A 23,987-nucleotide genomic window follows, 5' to 3' on the forward strand; every position below is an offset into this window, starting at 1 on the left:
CTAACATTGTCTACAGCTGAACTTGGCAGGGAGGGGGGTAATTAACATAAGGAGTAGCTCAAAGTTCAGCAACTTAAAACGCTTGCACTTTTGAACTAGTTTATTTATAGTAACACCATTTGTGTGTCTAGGTATAAAGTGATGTAATGGGTGTGTTCTTGTTTTGATCAGTTGTGATAGTGGCTTTATACAAGGAAAAATTCAAATGAGGAAATATTCACTTGTGGTTCTAATGTTATGATGTTCTTCATTGGAAGTCCTTTTATTTCAGAATGACTTCTACCTGGGATATTGAGCTGGTGCCAAAGATCTTAATCTGACTGGGATTCTTAACCCACAATTCTTTAGGTACTTGGTGCAGGAAGTTGCATGAGATAGTGGATTTTTAAAAAATTCACTTTTGGGATTGGCATTGCTGGCTGACTACCATTTTATTGCCTGTCACTAACTGCCCTTGAAGGTGATAGTGAGCTGCTTTCTTGAGCCGCTGAAATCCACAAACTGTAGGTTGACCCATCATGCCCTTAGGGAGAGAATTCCAGGATTTTGACCCAGCGACATTGAAGGAACGACAATATATTTCCAAGTCAAAATGGTGAGTGGTTTGGAGGGGAACTCAAATGTAGATGTGTTTCCATATGTTTGGTGCACTTGTCCTTCCAGTTGGAAGTGGTTGCAGGTTTGAAAGGTTTGCTGAGGGCAGTGAGAAACCACAGGATTGGGAAACTTGCAAAGACCAACAGAGGGCAACAAAAAAAGAAATAAGGAGGAAGAAAATTAAATGTGAGGGTAAGCTCGACAGTAATATAAAGGAAGATTGCAAGAGTTTCTTTAGAAGGGCAGAAGTGGATATTGGGCCGCTGGAAAATGACACTGGAGCGATAGTAGTGGGGACAAGGAAATGGCAGAGGAACTGAATAATTACTTTGCATCAGTCTTCACGGTGGAAGAACTAGTAATATCCAAAAAATTCGAGGGTGAAGTGGCAGAGCTGATTATGGTGATCATCACCAAGGGGAAGGTGCTAGAAAAACTGAATGGCCTGAAAGTGGATAGATCACCTGGACCAGATGGGCTACACCCCAGAGTTCTAAGGGAGATAGTGAAGGCATTAGTTGCGATCTTTCAGTAATTTCTAGAATTAGGGAGGGTCCCAGAGGACTGGAAAATCGCTAATGTGATGCTCCTGTTTAAAAAGGGAGTAAGGCAAAAGATGGAAAATTACAGACTGATTGGCCTAACCTCAGTCGAGTGTAAGATCCTGGAATCCATTGTGAAGGATGAGATTTTTGAGTATTTGGAAGTGTATGGTAAAATAGGGCGAAGTCAACGTGGTTTCACCAAGGGCAGGTCATGCCTGACAAATCTGCCAGAATTCTTTGAGGAAGTAACAAGCAGGTTCAACCAAGATGAGCCAATCTATGTTATCTACCTGGACTTCAAGAAGATGCCGCACAGGAAACTACAGAGTAAGATACGGGCCAGTGATGACAGAGGCAAGGTGCTAGCATAGATAAAAGCTTGGCTGTCTGGCAGAAAGCAAAGAGTGGTGATAAAAAGGTCCTTCTCAGGAAGGCAGCCGGTGACAAGTGGTGTTCCACAAGGCTCCATGTTAGGACTACAGCTTTTCATGTTGTCCATTAATGATCTAGATGAAGGAACTGAGGGCATTTTGGCTAGGTTTGCAGACAATACAAAGACAGGTAGTGAGTCAGGTAGCATTGAGGATGCAGGGATGCTGCAGAAGGATTTGGACAGGTTAGGAGAGTGGGCAAAGAAGTGGCAGATGGAGTACAAAGTGGGAAAGTGTGAGGTCGTGCACTTTGGTAGGAAGAATAGAGGCATGGACTATTTTCTAAATGGGGAGGATATTCAGAAGTTTGAAGTGCAAAGAGACTTGGGCGTTCCAGCCCAGGATTCTCTCAAGGTAAACTTGCAGGTTGAGTCACTAGTTAGGAAGGCAAATGATGGCATTTATTTTGAGGAGACTTGAATATAAAAGCAAGGATGTTCTTCTGAGGCTCTATAAGACCCTGGTCAGACCACATTTGGAGTACAGTGTGTTGCTTTGGACCCCAAATCACAGGAAGAATGTACTGGCCCTGGAGTGAGTTCAGAGAAGGTTCATGAGAATGGTCGGAGGAATGAAAAGCTTAACATATGAGAAATGTTTGAGGACTCTAGGTTTATACTCAATGGAGTTTAGAAGAGTGAGGAGGGATCTAATTGAAACATAACAAAATACTGAATGGCCTGGAGAGAGTAGATATTGGGAAGATGTTTTCCTTGGTAGGAGAGACAAAGACCCAAGGGCACAGCCATAGAGTAAAAGGAAGACCTTGTGGAACAGAGATAAAAAGAAACTGATTCACCACTCTCTGACTGAAGTAATGGAAATCATTGCCACAGAAGGCTGTGGAGGCCAGATGATTGTGTATATTTAAGACAGAGGTAGACAGGTTCTTGAATAGCAAGGGGATCAAGGGTTACAGGGAGAAAGCAGGAGAATGATATGGTGAAACTTATCAGGTATGGTGCTGCAGACTCGAGAGGATGAATGGCCTAATTTCTGCTCCTATGTCTTATGATCTTACCTAGTCTGGTTTACAGACCTACAGCAATGTGATTGTTACTAAACTGCTCTGTGGACAATTAGAGGTTGGTAATAAATGCTGGCCTGGCCAGTGACAACCACATCCCATGAATGAATTTTTTTTTAGAAACTGGAGTCCAGAATATTCTTCCTTTTCTTTCCTTCTCTGCTGTTTCTCTGCTTCATCCTTAAGCTATTGTCACTCAAAACATGATCCAGTTTAATGGACAAGTTATCATTATTGTGATTGCTAGAAAACTTCTATCAGCCATCAGTGTCCTTGCTCTGTGCTTCAAGAAGAGCTTTAGTGTGTCTATGTCCTTTCTTGGAATATTGACCATTTGAGACTTGAGGACACTCAATAGGACCAGGCAGGAGAGAGAGTTTTCTACTGCCCAGACATAGTGTCCAATCATTGAAGTTGATTCTTCTTCAGATTGTTGAGCTGGCTTCACAACTGCCAGTCTGGTTTGTTTGAGGGTCTTCACACTGAATCTGGAAGATATGGTGAAGGCATTGCTGATAGAATTTCTCTTGTGCTCTTGAGTTGCTAAGTGGTTGGAATTTTATATCTAACTACACACTTCAAATCTCAGGTACAGAAGCATGGTGACTTGAATTGCTCTGTACCCAAATACTTTTGTTGTCAATAGTATCTGCTGTAGTTTGTTAGAGACTGAGCTAGCATATCTGATCTGGTGTTGGATTTCCTTTGTCTGTGGTTAGGTGCCTGCCAAAGTATAGTATCGAAAGAAAGTTTAATAGGAGCTAAGGTTCGGACTGATTTGCATTCCCACAGTTCCTAATCAGCAAATATTGAACTTTGCAAGTAACACTCATTTGTGAAAATGGCCCTCTAATCTGAAGTTCTTAAAGGGAAGTAAAATGAGAAATATCATAAAATAGTTGTAGCTCAGACGGAGACCATTCAGATTGTTACACTGTTGGTCTCTGCAATAGCAATTCCTGCAATTCCACCCCCTTATGTAGAATCTACCTACCTCTGCTTCAGATAAAATTCAAAGACTCTACCTTCACTGGCTTTTTTAGGAAGATCCACTGTGTGAAAAAAAAACAGCTCCTCATCTATCTTAATTTGGAAAACTCTTCTTCATAATTTATAACTAGGAGTCGCTTTTTATCTCGAAAATATCCTTTCCGCATGCACCCCACCAAGATCCCTGACGATTTTCTATGTTTCAGTCGTCACCTCTTAAATTTCATCTCCAGTGGATACCAGCCTAGCCTGTTAACCTTTCTTCGTACGACAACTCACCCATTCCCGGTAGTAATCTAGTCAACTTTTTCTGAACTGCTGCCAACATACTTACATCCTTCCCTGAATAATGAGACCAATAATGTACGTATTACTCCTCGTATTCCTCTGATCAGTGCCCCACAGAACTGAAACATAGCCGTGCTATCTTCTGGATTTATTTAATCTTGCAATAATTGTAACATCTATTAACTTTCCTAATTGCATAACAAAATAACCAAAGAAGTGTAGATGCTGGAAATCAGAAAATAAAAACTGAAGTTGCTGGGAAAACTCAGTATGTCCCACCAGACACTGAGTTTTCCCAGCAATTTTTGTTTTTGTTCTTAATTGCTTGTTGTTCATGCATTCTAACCTTTTGCGATTGATGTCCTTGGGCACCCAGGTCCATTTGCATCATAGAGCTGTGCAATCTCACACCATTTAGATGATTTTTTTTTACTCTTCCTGCTAAAATGGACAGTTTCACATTTTCCTACACTTACTTCATTTGCCTGATCTTTGCCCACTAACTTTACTTGCCTATATCCTTATATTGTTGTCTTAGATTTATATTTTACATATCACGTGTACTCAAGAACAGGAATACAGGAGTATGGTGAAAAGTGTATTAAGTCTCCATCTTAGTATACAAAAGACAGGATTTACAACGGAAGCAGAAATAAAACCAGCCAAAAATAAGGAAATGACTGGATCATTCCCCCGCCTCTGCCGCAGGCTCTCAGTACCAGGAAAACAAAGCCACAAAATCCATCCCTCTCACTGCAAACACTTGGGTGCCCCAAGTCCCTGCACACCATCACAGCTGGAACACCACTGCCTCTGCCCCTCAGGTATTGGGCCCAGTCCTGGCCAAAAACAACACTGCTACAGCTGGAACAGTGTCACCATTCTTTGGCGCCATTTTGCCTCCCTTGTTGCCACCATCTGTCCACGCAACTCTTGGGACTGCCATTGCATCAAGCAACCTGCTGCTGCTAACCCCTTGTGAAGAAACTGCTCCTGCCCCTGCCAACAGTCCAGAAAGGGGACTGCCACCGCTGCTGCCAATGCTTTGGGGGACTGCTGCCGCTGAAAAAGGGGGAAAAAAAAGTAAAAGGGAAAAATAAAGGAAGGCAGATGGAAGCTGATGATCCCTGAGCTCAGGACCCGAACGCTGCTACTCCGCTGCCGCAATCTTCTGCCTTCTTCATAACTTACTTTCCAACCTACTTTTTGTGTCCCTTCAGTCCATTTTAAGGTAACTGGTAAAAACTTGAAATCCTTGCAATATTCCATTTGTTGCACCTTGCTTCCAAATTAAAGACATATTTATTCTTGCTCTGTTTCCTGCTAGCAAACCAATTGTCTATCAATGTCTCTATCTTCCAGTTGTAACATTTTAGTTTTTGTAACCTCCACCCAGAATTATAGAGCCCAAGATCTGTTTATGGTTTCATAACTGTCTTTTCAATCTGCCTAACCCTTCCACTGATTTGCATACATAAATCCTATATCCTTCTGCTCCTGAACCTCTTTTAGAATATTGCATTTATTTTATATCTCCTCTCCTTGCTGAGCCTACCAAACGAAATCACTTTAATTATTTCCTTTAACTATTTTAACTATAATGTTAAATCTGCCTTGGTTCATTTTGGTTGATCTGCAACCCATAAACGTTTCTAAACTAAAATAAATAACAGTCTTATAACAGAATTTTAAGTCAGTTCAGTTGCAGTTGGATGCAAGCATGATAAATAATTAAGTACTGAATATAACCCATGCCAAAGTGCTTTTCTTATTTGTCACAAGTGTGGTGCTGGAAAAGCATAGCAGGTCAGGCAGCATCCAAGGAGCAGGAGAGTCAATGTTTCGGGCAAAAGCTTTCCTCAGAAATGAGACTGTGAGCCGGGTGGGGGGCGCTGGAGGGAAGTTAGCTGAGAGTGCAATAGTTAAACGGAGGTGCGGTAATGGTGATAGGTCAGAGGGAAGGGTGGAGCAGATAAGTCGGAAGGAAGATGGACAGGTCATGAAGGTGGTGCTGAGTTGGAAGGTTGGATCTAGAATAAGGTGGGGGGAGGGAGAATGAGGAAACTGGTGAAATCTACATTTAATGCCATGGGATTGGAGGGTCCCAAGGTGTAAGATGAGGATTTGGGTGGTTAAGGAGTGGCAATGGGGGAGGCCCAGGACATGTACGTCCTTGGCAGATTGCGAGGGGGATTTGAAGTGTTTGGCCACTGGGCAGTGGGATTGATTGGTGCAGGTTTTAGATTGTTACAAGTTTGTTAATAGAAAAAATGAGTGGTCATTAAAAACCACATTTTAAGGTTATACAGAACCAATTTAAACCTCCAGTTATAAAAGCTTTACTTGACACTATGGAATTTGCTACCTGGAGGAGTGCATGGTGGCAGATTCAGTATCACTTTAAAATGGGAACTGGATGCAGACATTAAGTCAGAGTGTGACGCTGGAAAGGCACAGGTCGGGCAGCATCTGAGGAGCACGAGAGTCGCTGTTTTGGGCAGAAGCCCTTTATCCGGAGTGATGAAGAGCTTATGCCCGAAACATTGACTCAAGTGCTCCTTGGATGTTGTCTGACCTGCTTGCTTTTTCAGCACTACTTTTTTGACTCGGGACTGCAGATGCTGGACAGTCAATGTTCTCCCAGCTGCAGACATTAAAAGTAGACATTTGCTAAGCTATCAAGAGCAGGGAGTAGAACTAATATTTAGCTCTTTCCAAAATCCAGTGGCCTTCTACAGTGCTTTGCAATTCTGGAATGAGCTGCCAAAGAAAGTGGTGGAGGGTGGTACAATTGCAACATGGGTTGCGTGGACCTGATGAGGGAGTCATGGAGGGAACAGTCTTTACAGAAGGTGGATAGCGATGGGGAGGGAAATATATCTGTGGTGGTAGGGTCTGTTTGTAGGTGGTGGAAATGGTGGAGGATGATGGGAGGTATACAGAGGTTGGTGGGGTGGAAGGTGGAAGGGGTCTGTCTTTGTTGTGATTGGAGGGGTGGGGTTCGATGCTGGAGGTGTGGGAAGTGGATGAGATGCGCTGGAGGGCATCATCAATCACATGGGAGAGGAAATTGCAGTGTTTAAAGAAGGAGGGCATCTGGTATGTTCTGTGGTGGCATTGGTCCTGCTGGGAGCAGATGTGGCTGAGGCAGAGAAATTGAGAATAAGGGATAACATTTTTACAGGAGGCAGATTAGGTGGTGTAGTCCAGGTGGCTGTGGGAGTTGGTGGGTTTATAGAAGGTGTCAGTGTTGAGTCGGTCACTGTTGATAGAGATGGAGAGGTCCAGGAAGGGGAGGGAGGTGCATGAGATGGTCCAGGTAAATTTAAGGTCTGGGTGGAATATTTTGGTGAAGTTGATGAAGGTCTTTTGCCCAAAATGTCGATTTTCCTGCTCCTTAGATGCTGCCTGACCTGTGCTTTTCAAGCATCAGTCTAATCTTGACTCTGCTGTCCAGCATCTGCAGTCGTCACTTTCACCTTGCAAAGTTGATGAACTGTTCAACCTGAGGTGGTGCCAATGCAGTCATCAATATAACTGAGGAAAAGGTGGGGAATGGTGCCGATGTAACTATGGAAGATGGACTGTTCCACGTAACCGTAAAAGAGACAGGCATAGCTGGGTCCCATGCGGGTGCCAATGGCTACCTCTTTCTGGAGGAAGTGGGAAGATTCAAAGGAGAAATTGAGAATGACGACCTGTTCATCCAAACAAATGGGTGTGTCATTGGAAGGGTACTGGTGGGAACATCGGGAGAGGAAGAAACGGAGGGCTTGGAGGCCCTGGTCATGGTGGATGGAGGTATACAGGGACTGGATGTCAATGGTGAAGATGAGGCATTGGGGGCCAGGGAAACAAAAGTCTTGGAGGGGTGGAGGGTGTGGATGTTATCCCGAATGTATGTGGGGAGTTCCTGGACTGGGGGTTGGAGTAGGACAGTATCAAATTATATGGAGATGAGTTTGATAGGAGAGGAGCAGGCTGAGCGATGGGTTGGCCGAGGTAGTCAGGCTTGTGGATCTTGGGTAGGAGATGGTTCGGGCACCTTGCACTGCCTGGTTCTATGAGGTTGGAAGCTGTGGATGGGAGAACCCCTGAGGTGATGTACAGTCTGGAAGATGATGGTTTGGTGATGGGAGGTGAGGTCATGGTCGTGGGTGCGGTAGGAGGTGGTGTCTTCAAGTTGGCGCCTCGCTTCAGTGATGTAGAGGTCAGTAAGTCAAACGACCATTGCTACCCCCCTTGTCCACTGGTTTGATGGTGAGGTTGGGGTTGGAGTGGAGGGCTGCACATTCTGAGAGTGAAACCTTGGATTGGGTGAGGTGGTGGATGGATTGAGGCGGTCAATGTCGTGGCAGCAGTTTGAAATAAAGAGATCAAGGGAGTGTAACAGACCGGCACAGGGTGTCCAGGTGGATGGGGTGTGTTGGAGGTGGGCGAAGGGGGTCCTTGGAAGGTGGCCGGGAGTCTTGATGGAGTAAGTAAACCCGGACGCAGCGGAAGAAGTGTTCGATGTCACAACGTGTGTTGAATTAGTTGATCTGGGAGCGGAGGGGATAAAGATAGGGCCTTTGCTGAGGACTGCTCATTCGTTCTCAGTGAGGGGGCGGTCTGGAGGGATGGTGAAAACTCAGCAGGGCTGGGAGCTAGGACCTGGTGTAGGGCTTGAGCTGGGAGTGGAGGTGAAGACTGTAACTGGAGTGGGCGTGATAGTAGACGGACCGGGGGTTACGTCATTTATGGACGTGACACTCACCTAGGGTGTCAGGGGGCAGAGGTGGTGACTGAGATCCACGGGGGACAGGTCGTCGGTGATATCTCACCACCTCCTCAGCTCACTTTCTCAATCCTGATGAAGGACTTTTCCCAAAACATCAATTCTCCTGCTCTCCAGATGCTGTCTGATTTGCTATACTTTCCCAGCATCACACTCTCTATCTCCAGCATCTGCAGTCCTCATTTTCGTCTGTTTTTCTTTTATAAATGGGAAATGAATCTGATGGGTGTACTGTAAAATATTATGTATGAATACTTGCTGAGTGCCAGGTGCATCATATAGAACCATGAGTCTTTTGGTATCTTTAATTGCAACTGCACTGTTACTATGTGACTGGCACAGTGAATTTTTAAAAATTCACTCATGAGACATGGGCATCATTGGCTGGGCTGGCATTTATTGCTTGCCTCTAATTGCCCTTGAGAAGATAGCGGTGAGCTACCTTCTTGTACTGCTACGGTCAAATGCTATAGGTAAACCCACTATGCTGTTCAGGAGGGAGTGCCCAGATTTTGATCCTGCAGCACTTAAGGGACTGATGAATTTCCAAGTCAGGATGGTGACAGGCTTGGATGGAAAGTTTCACAATGCTGTGTCCAATGTATAACGTTTAAAGGCTGCTTTTCTAATCTTAAAATTAATCCTTGTATATCAGAGTATGATTATAATCATTGCCATTTTAGGGTTCAGAGTGGAATGCTTCGAACTTGGAAGAACTTCAAAGCACAGGGTAAGGGCAAAGCAATTCTTGTAGTATGTTTTTAATATTTCATGTATCTAATAACTACTGTAAACTCAGAAAACCATGTGTCCTTTAGTCAACTGGTATTGCAAGGCAAAAGGGAATCATTAGCATAACTCCTGCGTATCTACATCTCTTACCAATTTGGGAGGTCGTGACATTCAGATTTGTTCAAATTGTATTCCTGATATGCAAGATCAGAAACTGAGTGAAACAGATTTTTAACGTTAGGGTGGCCAGTGGGAACTCTAGATTTTTTTTCCCTTCCCTTTTAGTTTTTGTGCTTGACATCAATTGCAGGATTTGCAGCAGCTGCCCATAGTTGAGATTTGCTAAATTGGTCCATATGGTACAAGAGATTGTAGCTTTTTAAGAACTGCATGGTGTGTGCTGGCCTTTACCTGTTTCCACATTGGAAAAATTGAACATGATCAATATTTCTGAACAGATTGGTTGGTTGCAACCCTGTTTATTTTCATGTTGTGTACAAAGTACATAAATTCTAGTGGCTGTACTTCATGAAGACTTCTTAGTAAAAGGATTGACATGAAATTTCTCAACAGTTTTTCTGATCTCTTACAGTGTTGGGTACATCTTAAATGTAACCAGAGAAGTAGATAACTTCTTCCCAGGATTGTTCTGCTATCACAATATACGGGTGTTTGATGAGGATGCTACGGACCTATTGGCATATTGGAATGATGCATATAACTTCATAACAAAAGCCAAGTGTGTACAAGAATGTTCTACGCTGTAAACAAGTTTCCCATGTTTGCAAACTGATTGTTTGAATGCTTTAGCTGATTCCCCAGGGCAAAATATAAAATTAATTTGAGTTGCAGATGTGTGCACTGAAGTGATTTAGTGCAATAAATAGTGTAGCAAACTAAATAAACATTTTCTTAAATAATTAAAGCCTCAAGAAAATTGGTTCAAGCATGATTTGAAAGAGAACTTCAGGACAATATTAGATTAAGAGCCTGTTGTTCAAATTATAATGAGCTTGAAGATTTGAAGGATTTTAGAAATCAGTAAACGATGGCAAGAAATTGCGGAGAATGCAATATATGAGTAAACTAGCATGAGACATAAAAGTAGTATGACCATCTGTGAATATATAAAAAGGAAGAGATTAGCAACGGTAAGTGTAAGACAGATTATATTGAAAACCTGGCTTAAAGACAGGCAAAGATATCAGCTCAACATCCCTGGATGTTGGAAACAAAGACAGAAATTGCTGGGAAAACTCAGCAAGTCTGCAGCACCTATGGAGAGAAAGCAGAGTAAACATTTCTGGTTTAGTGACCCTTCTCAGAACAGAAGGAAAAGGTTGGTAAATGTGCTGGGGGTAGGGAGTGGGGAGAAGTAAGCATCAGGTGGAGATGAAGCCCAGAGACAGAGAACAGAAATTGGACAGACAAAGGACTGGGCAAAGTTCAGCCTTGTTCAGCCCAATTCACCAGTTGCTGCTATGAATCATAAGGTTAGTCTAAACAAAGAAATTACCTTGTCCAGTTGAACTAAAACAATTTTTTCAATTGGAAGCATGTTTAGGTTAACAAGATTTGTCTCCGTTATCAGATTTGTTGGACAAATTGTAACTAAGACAGAAACATGGCTCAGCGAAGGACAGGACTGGCAGATTAATGTTCCAAGGTATAGATGCTATGGGAAGGATAGAAAGTGGGGGCAATAGAGATGGGGAAGTGGCATTTTTGATAAAATTGCAGTGGAACTTAGGGAGAATATTCCAGTGAAGATATTTGGGTTGGACTGAAAAATCAGAAAAGGATGATCACCACCTTATTGGGACTGTACTATAGGCTCCCCCAGTTGTCAGCAAGAAGTTGAGGTAAATTTGTAAGGAGATCTCAGTTTCTGTAAAAATAAGGTTGTAATGGTAGAAGATTTTAAAACATAGACATAGACTGGGACTGCCATAGTGTTAAGGACTTGGATGGAGAGGAAAATATAAGTGTACACAAGAAAATGTTCTTATTTTAGTATGAGCATGTACCTACTAGAGAAAGAGAAAAGCCTTGCCTTCTCTTGGGAAATCAGGCAAGGCGAATAAGTGAGGTGTTAGTGGAAGCACTTTGGGGCCTGGTGCTCTTAATGTTATTAGTTTTAAAACGGTTATCAAAAAGTCAAAGTTCTAAATTAGACTAAGGCCAATTTTGACGGTATTAGGCTAGAAGTTTTCAAAAGTTGTTTGCGAGAGACTGTTTGCAGGAAAAAGAATGATAAGAAAGTGGGAGACCTTTAAAAATGAGATAAAGAAAGTCCAGAGACATTATCTTCCTGTTAGTGTGGAGGGCAAGCCTGGGAGGTGTCAGGAATGCTGGATGATAATCGAAATTGAGGCTCTGGTTTTTAAAAAAAGGAGCAAAATCCAGATATAGACTGTGGGGATCAATGAATATAATAGCAGTAGGAGTATATTGAGAAGTGCGAAAAGGGGAGATGAGATAGCTTTGGCAAACAGAGTTAAGGAGAATTCAAAGCGATTCTACATATACATTGAGGACAAAAGATAATAAGGGAGAGAGTAGGGCTTCCTAAAAATCAACAAGGCCATCTGTGTGTGGAGCCTCAGGAGATGACTGAGATACTAATTGAGTATTTTGCATCAGTTTTTACTGTGGAAAGGATGTGGAAGTTAGAGAACTTGGAAAAATAAATAGTGTATTTATTCAGGTGTATCCCAGAACTTTGTTGGAAGATAGGGAAGTGATTGCTGGGCCTAATGGTGAGATATTTATATCCTCAATAGCCAGAAGACTGGACATTGGCTAACATGGTGCTACTTTTTAAGAAAGGCGGTAAGGAAAACCTTTGAGCCTGACAGTAGTGGGTCATTTGTTGGAGAGGATTCTGAGGAACAGGATTTGAATGTATTTGGAAAGGCAGGGACTGATTAGGGATAGTCAGCAGGCTTTGTAACTGGGAAATCATGTTTCACTAACTTGATTGAATTTTTTTGAAGCAGTGACGAAGAAGATTGAAAGCAGAGCAATAGATGTCTATATGGACTGCAGTAAAGAGTCTGCCAAGGTTCCACATGGGAGCCTGGTTAACAAGGTTAGATCACATGGAATACAGGGAGAACTAGCCATTTGATTACAAACTTGCTTGAAGGTAGGAGACAGAAGCTGATAGTGAAGGGTTGCTTTTTGGACTGGAGGCCTGTGACTGACAGTGTGCCGCAAGGATTAGTGCTGGGTCCACTACGTTTTGTCATTTATAGAAATGATTTGGATGTGAATATAGGAGGTATGGTTAGTAAGTCTACAGATGACACCAAAATTGCTGATGGAGTGGACAGTGAAGAAGGTTACCTCAAAGTACAACGAGACCTTGATCAGATGGGTGGCGGAGTGGCAGATGGAGTTTAATTTAGATCAATGTGATTTGTTCCATTTTGGTGAGGCAAATCAGGACGGGATGTATGCACTTAATGGTAGAATCTGGATTAGTGGTGCTGGAAGAGCACAGCAGTTCAGGCAGCATCCAAGTAGCTTCGAAATCGACATTTCGGGCAAAAGCCCTTCATCAGGAATAAAGGCAGAGAGCCTGAAGCGCGAGAGATGAGCTAGAGGAGGGTGGGGGGTGGGGAGAAAGTAGTATAGAGTACAATGGGTGAGGGGGTGAGGGGGGGAGGGGATGAAGGTGATAGGTCGGGGAGGAGAGGATGGATGGATAGGTGGAAAAGGACATAGGCAGGTAGAACAAGTCCGGACAAGTCATGGGGACAGTGCTGAGCTGGAAGTTTAGAACTAGGGTGAGGTGGGGAAAGGGGAAATGAGGAAACTGTTGAAGTCCACATTGATGCCCTGGGGTTGAAGTGTTCCGAGGCGGAAGATGAGGCGTTCTTCCTCCAGGCGTCTGGTGGTGAGGGAGCGGCGGTGAAGGAGGCCCAGGACCTCCATGTCCTCGGCAGAGTGGGAGGGGGAGTTGAAATGTTGGGCCACGGGGCGGTTTGGTTGATTGGTGCGGGTGTCCCGGAGATGTTCCCTAAAGCGCTCTGCTAGGAGGCGCCCCGTCTCCCCAGTGTAGAGGAGACCAGTGCATCGGGAGCAACGGATACATTAAATTATATTAGTGGATGTGCAGGTAAAACCTCGGATGTGGAAAGCTCCTTTTAGGGCCTTGGATAGAGGTGCAAGAAGAGGTGTGGGCACAGGTTTTACAGTTCCTGCGGTGGCAGGGGAAAGTGCCAGGATTGGAGGGTGGGTTGTAGGGGGGCGTGGACCTGACCAGGTAGTCACGGAGGGAGCGGTCTTTGCGGAAGGCGGAAAGGGGTGGGAGGGAAATATATCCCTGGTAGTGGGGTCTGTTTGGAGGTGGCAGAAATGTCGGCGGATGATTTTGTTTATGCGAAGGTTGGTAGGGTGGAAGGTGAGCACCAGGGGTGTTCTGTCCTTGTTACGGTTGGACAGGTGGGGTCTGAGGGCGGAGGTGCGGGATGTAGACGAGATGCGTTGGAGGGCATCTTTAACCACGTGGGAAGGGAAATTGCGGTCTCTAAAGAAGGAGGCCATCTGGTGTGTTCTGTGGTGGAGCTGGTCCTCCTGGGAGCAAATTCGGCGGAGGCGGAGGAATTGGGAATACGGGATGGCATTTTTGCAAGAGGTAGGGTGGGAAGAGGTGTAATCCAGGTAGCTGTGGGAGTCAGTGGGTTTGTAAAAAATGTCAGTGTCAAGTCGGTCGTCATTAATGGAGATGGAGAGGTCCAGGAAGGGGAGGGAGGTGTCAGAGATGGTCCAGGTAAATTTAAGGGCAGGGTGGAATGTGTTGGTGAAGTTGATGAATTGCTCAACCTCCTCGCGGGAGTGCAGTCATCAATGTAGCAGAGGAAGAGGTGGGAAATGGTGCCGGTGTAATTACGGAAGACCAACTGTTCTACATAGCCAACAAAGAGACAGGCATAGCTGGGGCCCATACGTGTGCCCATGGCTACGCCTTTGGTCTGGAGGAAGTGGGAGGATTCAAAGGAGAAATTGTTAAGGGTGAGGACCAGTTCGGCCAAACGAATGAGAGTGTCGGTGGAAGGGTACTGTTGGTGACATCTGGAGAGGAGAAAATGGAGGGCTTGGCGGCCCTGGTCATGGCGGATGGAGGTGTAGAGGGATTGGATATCCATGGTGAAGATGAGGTGTTGGGGGCCAGGGAAACGGAAGTCTTGGAGGAGGTGGAGGGCGTGGGTGGTGTCTTGAACGTATGTGGGGAGTTCCTGGACTGGGGAGGGGGATAGGACAGTGTCGAGGTAGGTAGAGATGAGTTCAGTGGGGCAGGAGCATGCTGAGACAATGGGTCAGCCAGGGTGGTCAGGCTTGTGGATCTTGAGAAGGAGGTAGAACCGGGCAGTGCGGGGTTCCCGGACTATGAGGTTGGAAGCTGTGGGTGGGAGATCTCCTGAGGTGATGAGGTTCTGTATGGTCTGGGAAATGATGGTTTGGTGATGGGGGGTGGGGTCATGGTCGAGGGGGCAGTAGGAAGAGGTGTCCTCGAGTTGACGTTTGGCTTCAGCGGTGTAGAGGTCAGTGCGCCAGACTACCACTGCGCCCCCTTTATCCACTGGCTTGATGGTGAGGTTGGGATTGGAGGGCTGCGCGTTGTGAGGGTGAGAGGTTGGAGTGGGGGAGGGGGGACGACAGGTTGAGGCAGTTAATGTCCCAGCGGCAGTTGGAAATGAAGAGGTCGAGGGCAGATAATAGGCCAGCGCGGGGTGTCCAGGTGGATGCAGTGTGTTGGAGGTGGGCGAAGGGGTCCTCGGAAGGTGGGCGGGAGTCCTGATTGTGAAAGTAAGCTCGGAGGCAGAGGCAACGGAAGAATTGTTCGACGTCACGGCGTGTTTTAAATTCATTGATGCATGGATGGAGGAGGATGAAAGCGAGTCCTTTGCTGCGCACTGATCGTTCGTCCTCAGTGAGGGGGGGGGGGGGTTCTGGAGGGATGGTGAAAACTCAGCAGGGCTGGGAGCTGGGATTTGGTGTGGGTGTAGAACTGGGAGTGGGGTCGGAACCTGTAACTGGAGTGGGTGTGATGGTGGGGGGAATGGGGGTGGAGTCATGAGCAGGGGTCGTGTTCCCCTCTGGGTTCTGGGGGGGGGTGGGGATAGTGACAGTGGGGGGTATGTCAGCAGAATGCGGGTGAGTGGCGCTGGTGGGGGCGGAAGTGGTGGTGACCACAGCAGTAGGGGTGGCGGAAGTCACTGAGCATGTGGCATCAGTGATGATGTGAAGGGCGGAAGTGATGTCATGTGTGATGCATGAGGAATTTTGAGGGGTCGAAGTGAGCCCTGGTGAATGCCGGTGAACAAAGAGACCTTGCGGTACAGGTTCATAGTTCTTTGAAAGTCGAGTCACAGGTAGACAGGATGGTGAAGACGCATTTGATACCTTTGCCTTTATTGGTCAACGCATTGAGTATCGGAGTTGGGTTGTCATGTTGCGGTTGTATAGGACATTTGTTAGGCCACTTTTGGCATACTACATTCAATTCTTGACTCTCTGCTATTTGAAAATGTTATTAAACTTGAAAAAATTCAAAAAAGATTCATAGGAATGTTGCCAGTTTTAGAGTGTTTGAGCTACAGGGAGAGGCCGAATAGGCTGGGCTTATTTTTTCTTGGAGCGTCAGAGGCTGAGGGATGACCATATAAAAGCTTATAAAATTGTGAAGGGCATGAATATGGTGAATGGTGTTCCAACACTGGGTAAACTCTCCTGCTAAATTTAAAACCAGCAACACAGAAAAGATTTATCCCGTGCAGTAATCTGTAAAAATCGAGTGGCCAAGAAGTATTTAAAGTAAAAATTAACAACTTTATTTCTTAAAGTATAACAGAGAATAATTAACAAACCACTATTTATAATTTTACCTTCCCTTTTATAATACTAGTCTGATAAAGCACCCAATTAAGATTTATAAAACAACACTTCTTATCTCAAAACCAGACAGCTTCGGTTCTTGTCTTCAGATCTTCCTGTGTCTTTTTTTCGGGTTAGGAGTTTCTGCTTTACAGGTTATTGATCGAAAAGGTGCCTTTTATAAGAGAGCTATTTTACAGGCAGTCTGTTTAAGGTGAGAGGGGAAAAATTTAAAAGGCACCTGAAGGCAACTTTTTCAGGCAGACAGTGGTGCATGTTTGGAATGAGTTGCTAGAGGTATTGGTACAATTACAACATTGAAAAGGCATCTGGATGGATACATGAACAGGAAGGGTTTAGAAGGATATGGGTTAAATGCTGGCAAATGGGATTAGATTCATTTAGGATATCTGGTCGACATCGAGTTGGGCTGAAGGGTCTGTTTCCATGCTGTACCACTCTGAGTCTAATACAGTCATATAGATACAGCCTACCTAAGAGATAAGACTGTGACAAAACAGAAATTGCTAGAAAAAAACATGTTCTGAAGAAGGGTCACTGGACCTGAGATTTTAACTCTGCTTTCTCTCCACAGATGCTGCCAGACCTGATGTGTTTTTCCAGCAATTTCTATTTTTGTTTCTGATTTCCAGCATCCTCAGTTCTTTGGTTTTTATTTTTGTTTAGAGAATACTGTGGCTCAGTTTACTTGACATTTTGTGAAATGCAGCCATTAAGGACTGAATGCAAATATCCAGTTTGTACTTGCCTTTAAAGTCAGGAACAAATTTCCTTGGCTCCTCATTTAGGAGGTTTTAACTCTGGATTTGTGCCACCTGAGTAAATTGGAAAACTTCAGAAGCACATCTAAAGTGGTCTTTGAGTGGAATTTTCTAGTTTTGGATATCTTTATATTCTAATGTTAATTTTTCTCTTTGAATGTGGAGTAATAGCTTAAAGATTTAAGCAAGATAATCATGAATTGAATTCTTATTGGAACCAGCCTTCAGAATAAATTAGTGATCATTTAATGCTTCATTTGGTATTTTTCTATTTGACAGTTTCTGTACAGTGACTTCCATTTTAAGATTTCTGTAGCTTTTCAGAAATAGCAATTGTATGACTGTTTTAGCTTTCTAATCTTTCTCCACAAACAGGAAAGATCATTCCAAGTGTCTGGTACATTGCAAAATGGGCATTAGCCGGTCTGCATCAACAGTCATCGCATATGCAATGAAAGAATATAGATGGTCACTCGAGGAAGCCTACAAATATGTGAAGGAAAAACGGAGTGTTGCACAACCAAATGCAGGGTTCATGAGGCAGTTGGCAGAATATGAAGGCATATTAGATGCTAGGTAAATATTAAGTCTTAAGGTGTTTCACCACAGTCAGAAGTGAATTCTGAACTGCCCTGTTGCCCTACACAAAGATTGAGATGAAAGGCAAATAAATCCAAAATAATTTATTATCAGTGTGGAGGTACATTATGATTGCAGGAATAATCTTAGCATATCTGAATTCCAGGTATCAAAGGTCACTGCTTTATTTAGAGTACTTGGAGGGCTGGTTAATTTATGCAATGTTCAATGACTTTTAACTGAGCAGAGCTTTATGTTCCTGCAGTAAACCCAGGAATATTCAGAAGATCAGAAGCCTGATAAAAGGTTATGGAATTTAGGTTAACTTGTCTCAATCTTTGTTTTTTATCTTCATTGCTAAGTCTTAAAATTTAAATATTTGCTCAGGTACCCATGTAGCATCTGAAGTAGTTTTTTTGTTAACAATGATATTTGACCACTTATAGTTGTAAATGGTATAATTGTATTTATTGAAATATAATAATGCTGGATGCATATGTATTGTTAGTAAGCGTTTACAGTAATAATCTTAAATTAGCTGCTGGAATTCATCAAATGAGATTTATTTCTTGCAGGAATCCCATGATGGCCCAATTTTGATAGAAGTCCCAACACATTGTTCATTGTATTTTGATCCACTGCATTTTCCCGTCTCAGTTTTGTTAAGCTTTATTTTGCCTAATCCTCATTGTTATGTTGCCTGTAGCCTTTGAAATGTGATAAAAGGGAGCAACCCTGGATTCCCATCAACAATTTTTGACTAGTTAATAGTTGAGAGACAGTGTCTACACTAATATTCTGAAGACTGGGCCATTTTTAAGCCTTACCAAAGAATATTCAGTCAACTCCTATTTATCCAACAGTGACATAATTTCAACTTTGCATGCAAATCCCTTGTGGGTTTAGTAACTTCTAACTGGTTTCCTTGCATTTATCAGCATCCATTGTTCAAATATGTTCACATCAAAAAAGACGAAACCAACTTGTTAGTTAGAAAAAAATTATCTTCGTCAATAAAATCAAAGCTATACTTTATTCATTCATGGAACGTGGTATAAAGCTGGCTGGGCCTGCATGTATTGCCCATCCCTAGATGTCCTTGAGAATGCAGTGAATGCCTTCTTGAACTGCTGTAGACTATTTTGTTTAGGTACACCCACCAAGTCAATGCTGATGGATCTCCTGTGATGTTGCATATGGAGAGACAGATCTGAGGTTTGCTATCCTGCCAGTTTGAATGAAAGTGGATAACTAACCAAACAACAGGAGGTGGAGACTCCATAAATATCCCCTTCCTCAACAATGGAATAATCCAGCATACCAGTGCAAAAGACAATGCTCAAGTGTTTGTTTCTGTATTCAAATAGAAATGAAAAGTGGCTGAGCCATATCCTAAGATCAGCAAAATAACAGATCCCAATCTTCAGCCAATTTGTTTCACTCTGCATAATATTAAGAAATGGCTAAAGACACTGCTGTGAGCCCTAACTATTACAAAAGATGTGCTCCAAGCCAATCAATTCCCAGCTAAACTGTTGCACTGCAGCTGCAACATTGGCATCTACTTGACAACTTGAAAAATTGCCCAGTTTTACTCTGACCACATAAAGCAGCACAAATCCAACACAGCCAATTGCTGATGTATTAGTCTGCTCTTGATCATCAGCAAAGTAATGGTAAGTGCCTTTGGCAGGACTGTCAAGTGGTACTTGCAAAGGAATGGCTTGTTCACTGGCACACAATTTTGCTTCCATCAAGACTTCTCATCTCCTGATTTCATTACAGCCATGGTCCAAGTGAAAGCTGAATTCCAGAAGTGAACCAAGAGTGATTGTCCTTGATTGTCTTCCATAAGAAGATCAGAAATGGGGATGTTTGCTGATAATTGCACAATGTTCAGCACCATTTGTGACTCCTCAGCAAGACCTGGGCATCATCCATGTTTGTGCTGATAAGAAGCAAAATAATATTTGCACCACAAAAGTGCCAGAGAATCTAAACATCATCTTGATGTTCAATAGCATTGCTGTTGCTGAATCCCTGTCATCAAAATTCTGGTAGTTGCACTTGACCAGGAACTAAACTGGACCAGCCATATAAATGGCTACAAGAGCAGGTCAAAGGCTAAGAATTCTACGGTAAGTAGCTTACCTCCTTTGTCCCCGTTGCTACTTGACTACTGACAAGGCGCAAGCCAGGAGTGTAATGGAATAATCTCCACTTGCGTGGAGGGATGCAGCTCCAACAGACTTGAGAAGCTTAACACCATCTAAGACAAATCAGTCTACTTGGCGCACTATCTTCAGCATTACTCCCCTTCATCACCGATGCAGCAATGTGCTATCTCTAAAATGCATTGCAGCAATTAACTTAGCCTCATCCAACAGCAGTTTCCAAACCTATGATCTGTACCACCCAGAAGGGCAAGGGAGGCAGATAAATAGGATTTCCACCAACTCCGCGTACCCTTCCAAGTCCCATGCCATCTTCACTTGGAATAATATTGCAGTTCCTTAATTGTCAGTAGGTCACAAATCTGGAAGTCCCTTCTTAACAGCCTTGTGAATTTCCTAACAGCACCAAGACTGTAGTTGCTCATGACAGCAACCCACCACCGTCTTCTCCAGGGCAATTAAAATTAGACAAGAATGCTGGCCTAGCTAGCAATATCTATAAACCATCAGTAGATTTTAATAAAATTGCACCTTCATCGCAGTGATCTTACTGCATTTGTTCCTCAGTGGATTCAAACTGTCAACATCAAAAAATCTATTCTACTTAATCTAAATAAAACAGAAAACATTGGAAATCCCAGTAGGTCTGGCAGATGGTTCTGAAGGAATATTTGTGTTTCTCTCTCCATAGATGTAGCCAGCATTTTTTTCAATTACAGATTTCCACAATCCACAGTATTATTAAATTAAACTAGACTTGCAATTCTTTGGAAATGAAATAGTAGGTTACATGAAGTTGATGATACTCAGCCTAAAGATTTTTGAATGAGTTGTGACAATGCTGTTCCTTTAACAAGGTTATATTGTCCTTGGCTTTTTTTCAGAGAGCTCTTCGAAGACACTGACTCTGAAAAGTCAAAGTTTGAAGGGCTTTAGGGCCAGTTTGATTCTAGCTAACAGATACTGCCTGAGGAAAAAGGCTTTAATCTCTCTCTTCCCCCCCCCCCCCCCTCTCTCCCTCTCTCTCTCTCTCTCTCTCTGTCTCTGACATCTCTCCTGTAAGACTGTTTGATCTTACAGTTTGTGCCCAGGGGTGTTTAGGGGGAATTGTTGCAAGTATTTGGAACAGCAACATTAAGTTGGTATGAGCTGTTTGTTTTTCGGATCGTTGTGTATTCTGTTCTCTTTTGTTTGTGTTTCATTCAGTAATCTTGTAAATAAATTCTGTTGTTTAAAACCAGGTGATTTGACCAACATTATCCCTCCTGGAATATCTGCATTGCACCTGCTTAAAACAACTAGCAAAGTTAAGGTCTGGGCTACTTTCTTGAAATGTTTTGAGGGGACCTGGCCTGGTCCATAACAGGATTAAGCAAAGACCGTTCAGTCAATAACTATCTGCAAAAAACTGCTAATGTAGGGTGGACTGTTAATAGATTTTTGTTTTATTTCCTTCCTTGACAGAAATGTTGAATTAGCATGGGTTAGTTTTGAAGACTAACATCTGGATAATTGTGGTGATGTCTAAGTAGTTGCAGCTACAGTCTAGAGTTCAGTTATAAAGTTGCAAAAATGCATTGTATTTCTGTACAGTGCATACAAACAAAAAAAATTGCTGAAGAATAAAAGACCAAGAAGAATAAAAGACCAAGGTCCAGTTTAGTTACCAATCTACTATCTTGTTAGCCACGAGTAAGTGAATAATAAAAGCTTGTTATTTGAGAAAATAATGGAAGGAGGCTTTCTGGATACCTATGATTCTTAAAAAGAACTTTACATGATTTTGTTTTAATATTTGTACTTAATTGTCAGTGCATCTGGATTCCATTTTTAAAATGGACAGAACAATTCCACCCCATGTTATTGCTGGGGATTGGAACATTTTCTGTCTTGGTCAACATCGGACACTTTTTTTTGCATGTGTAACAAGCAATGATCATTTTCAGCAAAGAGAATTCAGCCATCTTTCCTTGATATTCCATGCCATTGTTATTTTGGGCATCAGATTTATGATGCAGATCAAAGCTACTTCTACTTTGCTCCAACATTCTGCCTCAGCCCCAAATTTAGAAGAGCCCCTCTTATTCCATGGGTCCAGTATTTGCATAACCACATCATCCCACAAGTAACAAACATTAAGTATTGCCATGTCATGAAAACCTATGCTATAAACTCATGCTCACTAGGAATTATGATGGAACTGACCAAACTGAACTTACGCAAATTCTTTCATCCCGTCAGTGTGGGCTGAATTTGAATACAGAGCTCAGTAATAAAAGAACAGTTATCATTAAATCTTTCTCCTTATCAAAATACCATTTATTGTTTTTAGAACTTTTCCATTAGTTAATTTTTAAAACATTGAGAACCTTGCAGTGTAACACAAGGGGTTTAGAATTAAAAACAGGAAGTACTGGACATTTTCTTTAGTCATACTGGACTCCAAACATTAACTCTTTTTCTCTATAGATGCTCTCAGGCTACCTGTGTTTGTTTGGTATTTTTCATTTTTATTTCCGCTTTCAAGCATCTGGTGTATTTTGCTTTTATATTTTGTGCGTTGGCCTTATTTTTAAATTTTTGGGTCTCTCCAGCATGTGAGTCAGTGCTATTTAGAATATACAAGATTTTCTCCTATCCTGGCAACATGAAGCCTGTGTGGCAATGATCTTCCACATTTTTTTCTTTGTGACAGACTCTTGCTTCTGAGGTGGAGGTTTGTGGGTTCAAGTCTTAGCTCAACCATTTGAACAAGTTGTCCAGGTTATGACATTGAGGGAGTGTTGCATTGTTGGAGTTTCTACCTTTTTGGATGAGTTGAATGTAAAAGATCCAATAGCACTTTAAAGAAGAACAAGATCAGTTTTGGAGCCATTATTTATCTCTTAACCTACATCACTAATACTTATTATCTGATCATTATCTCAATGACGTATGTGAAACTTTGTTGCATGTGAAGTGGCTACTGTGTTTCCTACATTACAAAAGTTCTTTGGAACAACTTGAGTTATGAAAGGTACTGCAGAAATGCAAGATCTTTCTTTTGCTTTCATTAGATCACTTAGCAATATTTTACTATTCTTGATCCTGTGGGTAAAACCTTCTCTCTTTGTTTTTAAAACAGTAAACACCGACATAATATCTTGTGGAGGCGCAACTCTGAGAGTGGCTTACAAGAGACTGTGAGGGATCCAATGTTGCAGAGCAGTAAAGCATCTACTCCACACGACTTGAACAGATGTAAAGCAGTAATTCAGCATACATGTGAGGAACAGAAATATAATGATGCTGAAACATCTCTGAATGTAGCAGTGACCAATAAGGATGAAATTGAGCCAGTTAATTTCAATTACTACTTCAGGTGTTTGTCAGAACCCGTTACAGACAGCGTCTACAACCGGCAGCAGAAAGAACTAGAACAATTGTCAGTTCAAGTTGACAATGTAGAAAAGAATGAAATTCAGATTGATAATGAAGATTTCAGGTGCACGGAAGATAGTGCCCATGATACTAGGATGCTTGCATCATCTCAGCTTCAGGATAGTTATGACAATAAAAGCAGACTGCTCGGCCAGCAAGGAAATACGCTCAAAATGTCAACAGCAGTGGAGGAGCTAGAAGAGGAAAATGAAAACACAATGAATTTGGATATGCATGATCAAGGTGACCACTTCATGGTAAATGGACCTAATACAGAAAATAATGCAGAGGCCATTGCAAATCTAAAGGGTATGCTAGAGCCAGATTCAACATCAAGTGTTGAAAGTCAACTCAGTAAAGACAATGTGAATAATAACAACAACACCACAAGAAATTATTTGAAAGAGGATGAAGTAAGTATAAAAATAAAACAAAATGACAATGTTAGTACACTCCAACCTCTCATTTCCTCAATGCAATCTTTCCGTTTGGTGTTTTATTTGTTTATTCACAGGATTGCTTGCTAGGCCAACATTTATTGCTCAACCCTAATTGTTCTTGAGAAGGTGTTGGTGAGTTACCTTCTTGAACTGCTGCAGTCCATGTGGTGTAGAGTCACCATTATGCTGCTAGGAAAGGAATTCTAGGATTTTGACTGTCTTCTTTCAGTCACTCGATGTAGTTCCAAGTCAGGATGTTGTCAGGGTTTCACGGGTGTTTTCAGGTTGTGAATGCAGTGGCAAAGTTAAAGTAAATGGTAGCC

At 42.7% G+C, this 23,987-nt stretch overlaps 1 protein-coding gene across 5 annotated transcripts in view; it reads left to right on the forward strand.

Moving 5' to 3' along the window:
* Positions 1 to 23,987, forward strand: part of LOC140488125 (protein phosphatase Slingshot homolog 1-like) — a 125,304-nt gene that overhangs the window by 96,768 nt on the left and 4,549 nt on the right. For 3 of the 5 annotated variants that reach the window (XM_072587925.1, XM_072587927.1, XM_072587929.1), the window contains 4 exons: positions 9,339 to 9,385; positions 9,980 to 10,126; positions 17,427 to 17,627; positions 22,929 to 23,637. In XM_072587925.1, coding sequence (XP_072444026.1) covers positions 9,339 to 9,385; positions 9,980 to 10,126; positions 17,427 to 17,627; positions 22,929 to 23,637 — 1,104 coding nt within the window. The remainder of the gene's footprint in view (positions 1 to 9,338; positions 9,386 to 9,979; positions 10,127 to 17,426; positions 17,628 to 22,928; positions 23,638 to 23,987) is intronic. The other 2 variants (XM_072587926.1, XM_072587928.1) reach the window with 2 other exon arrangements.

This window comes from Chiloscyllium punctatum, chromosome 17 (genome assembly GCF_047496795.1).
Source record: "Chiloscyllium punctatum isolate Juve2018m chromosome 17, sChiPun1.3, whole genome shotgun sequence".
NCBI lineage: Eukaryota > Metazoa > Chordata > Chondrichthyes > Orectolobiformes > Hemiscylliidae > Chiloscyllium > Chiloscyllium punctatum.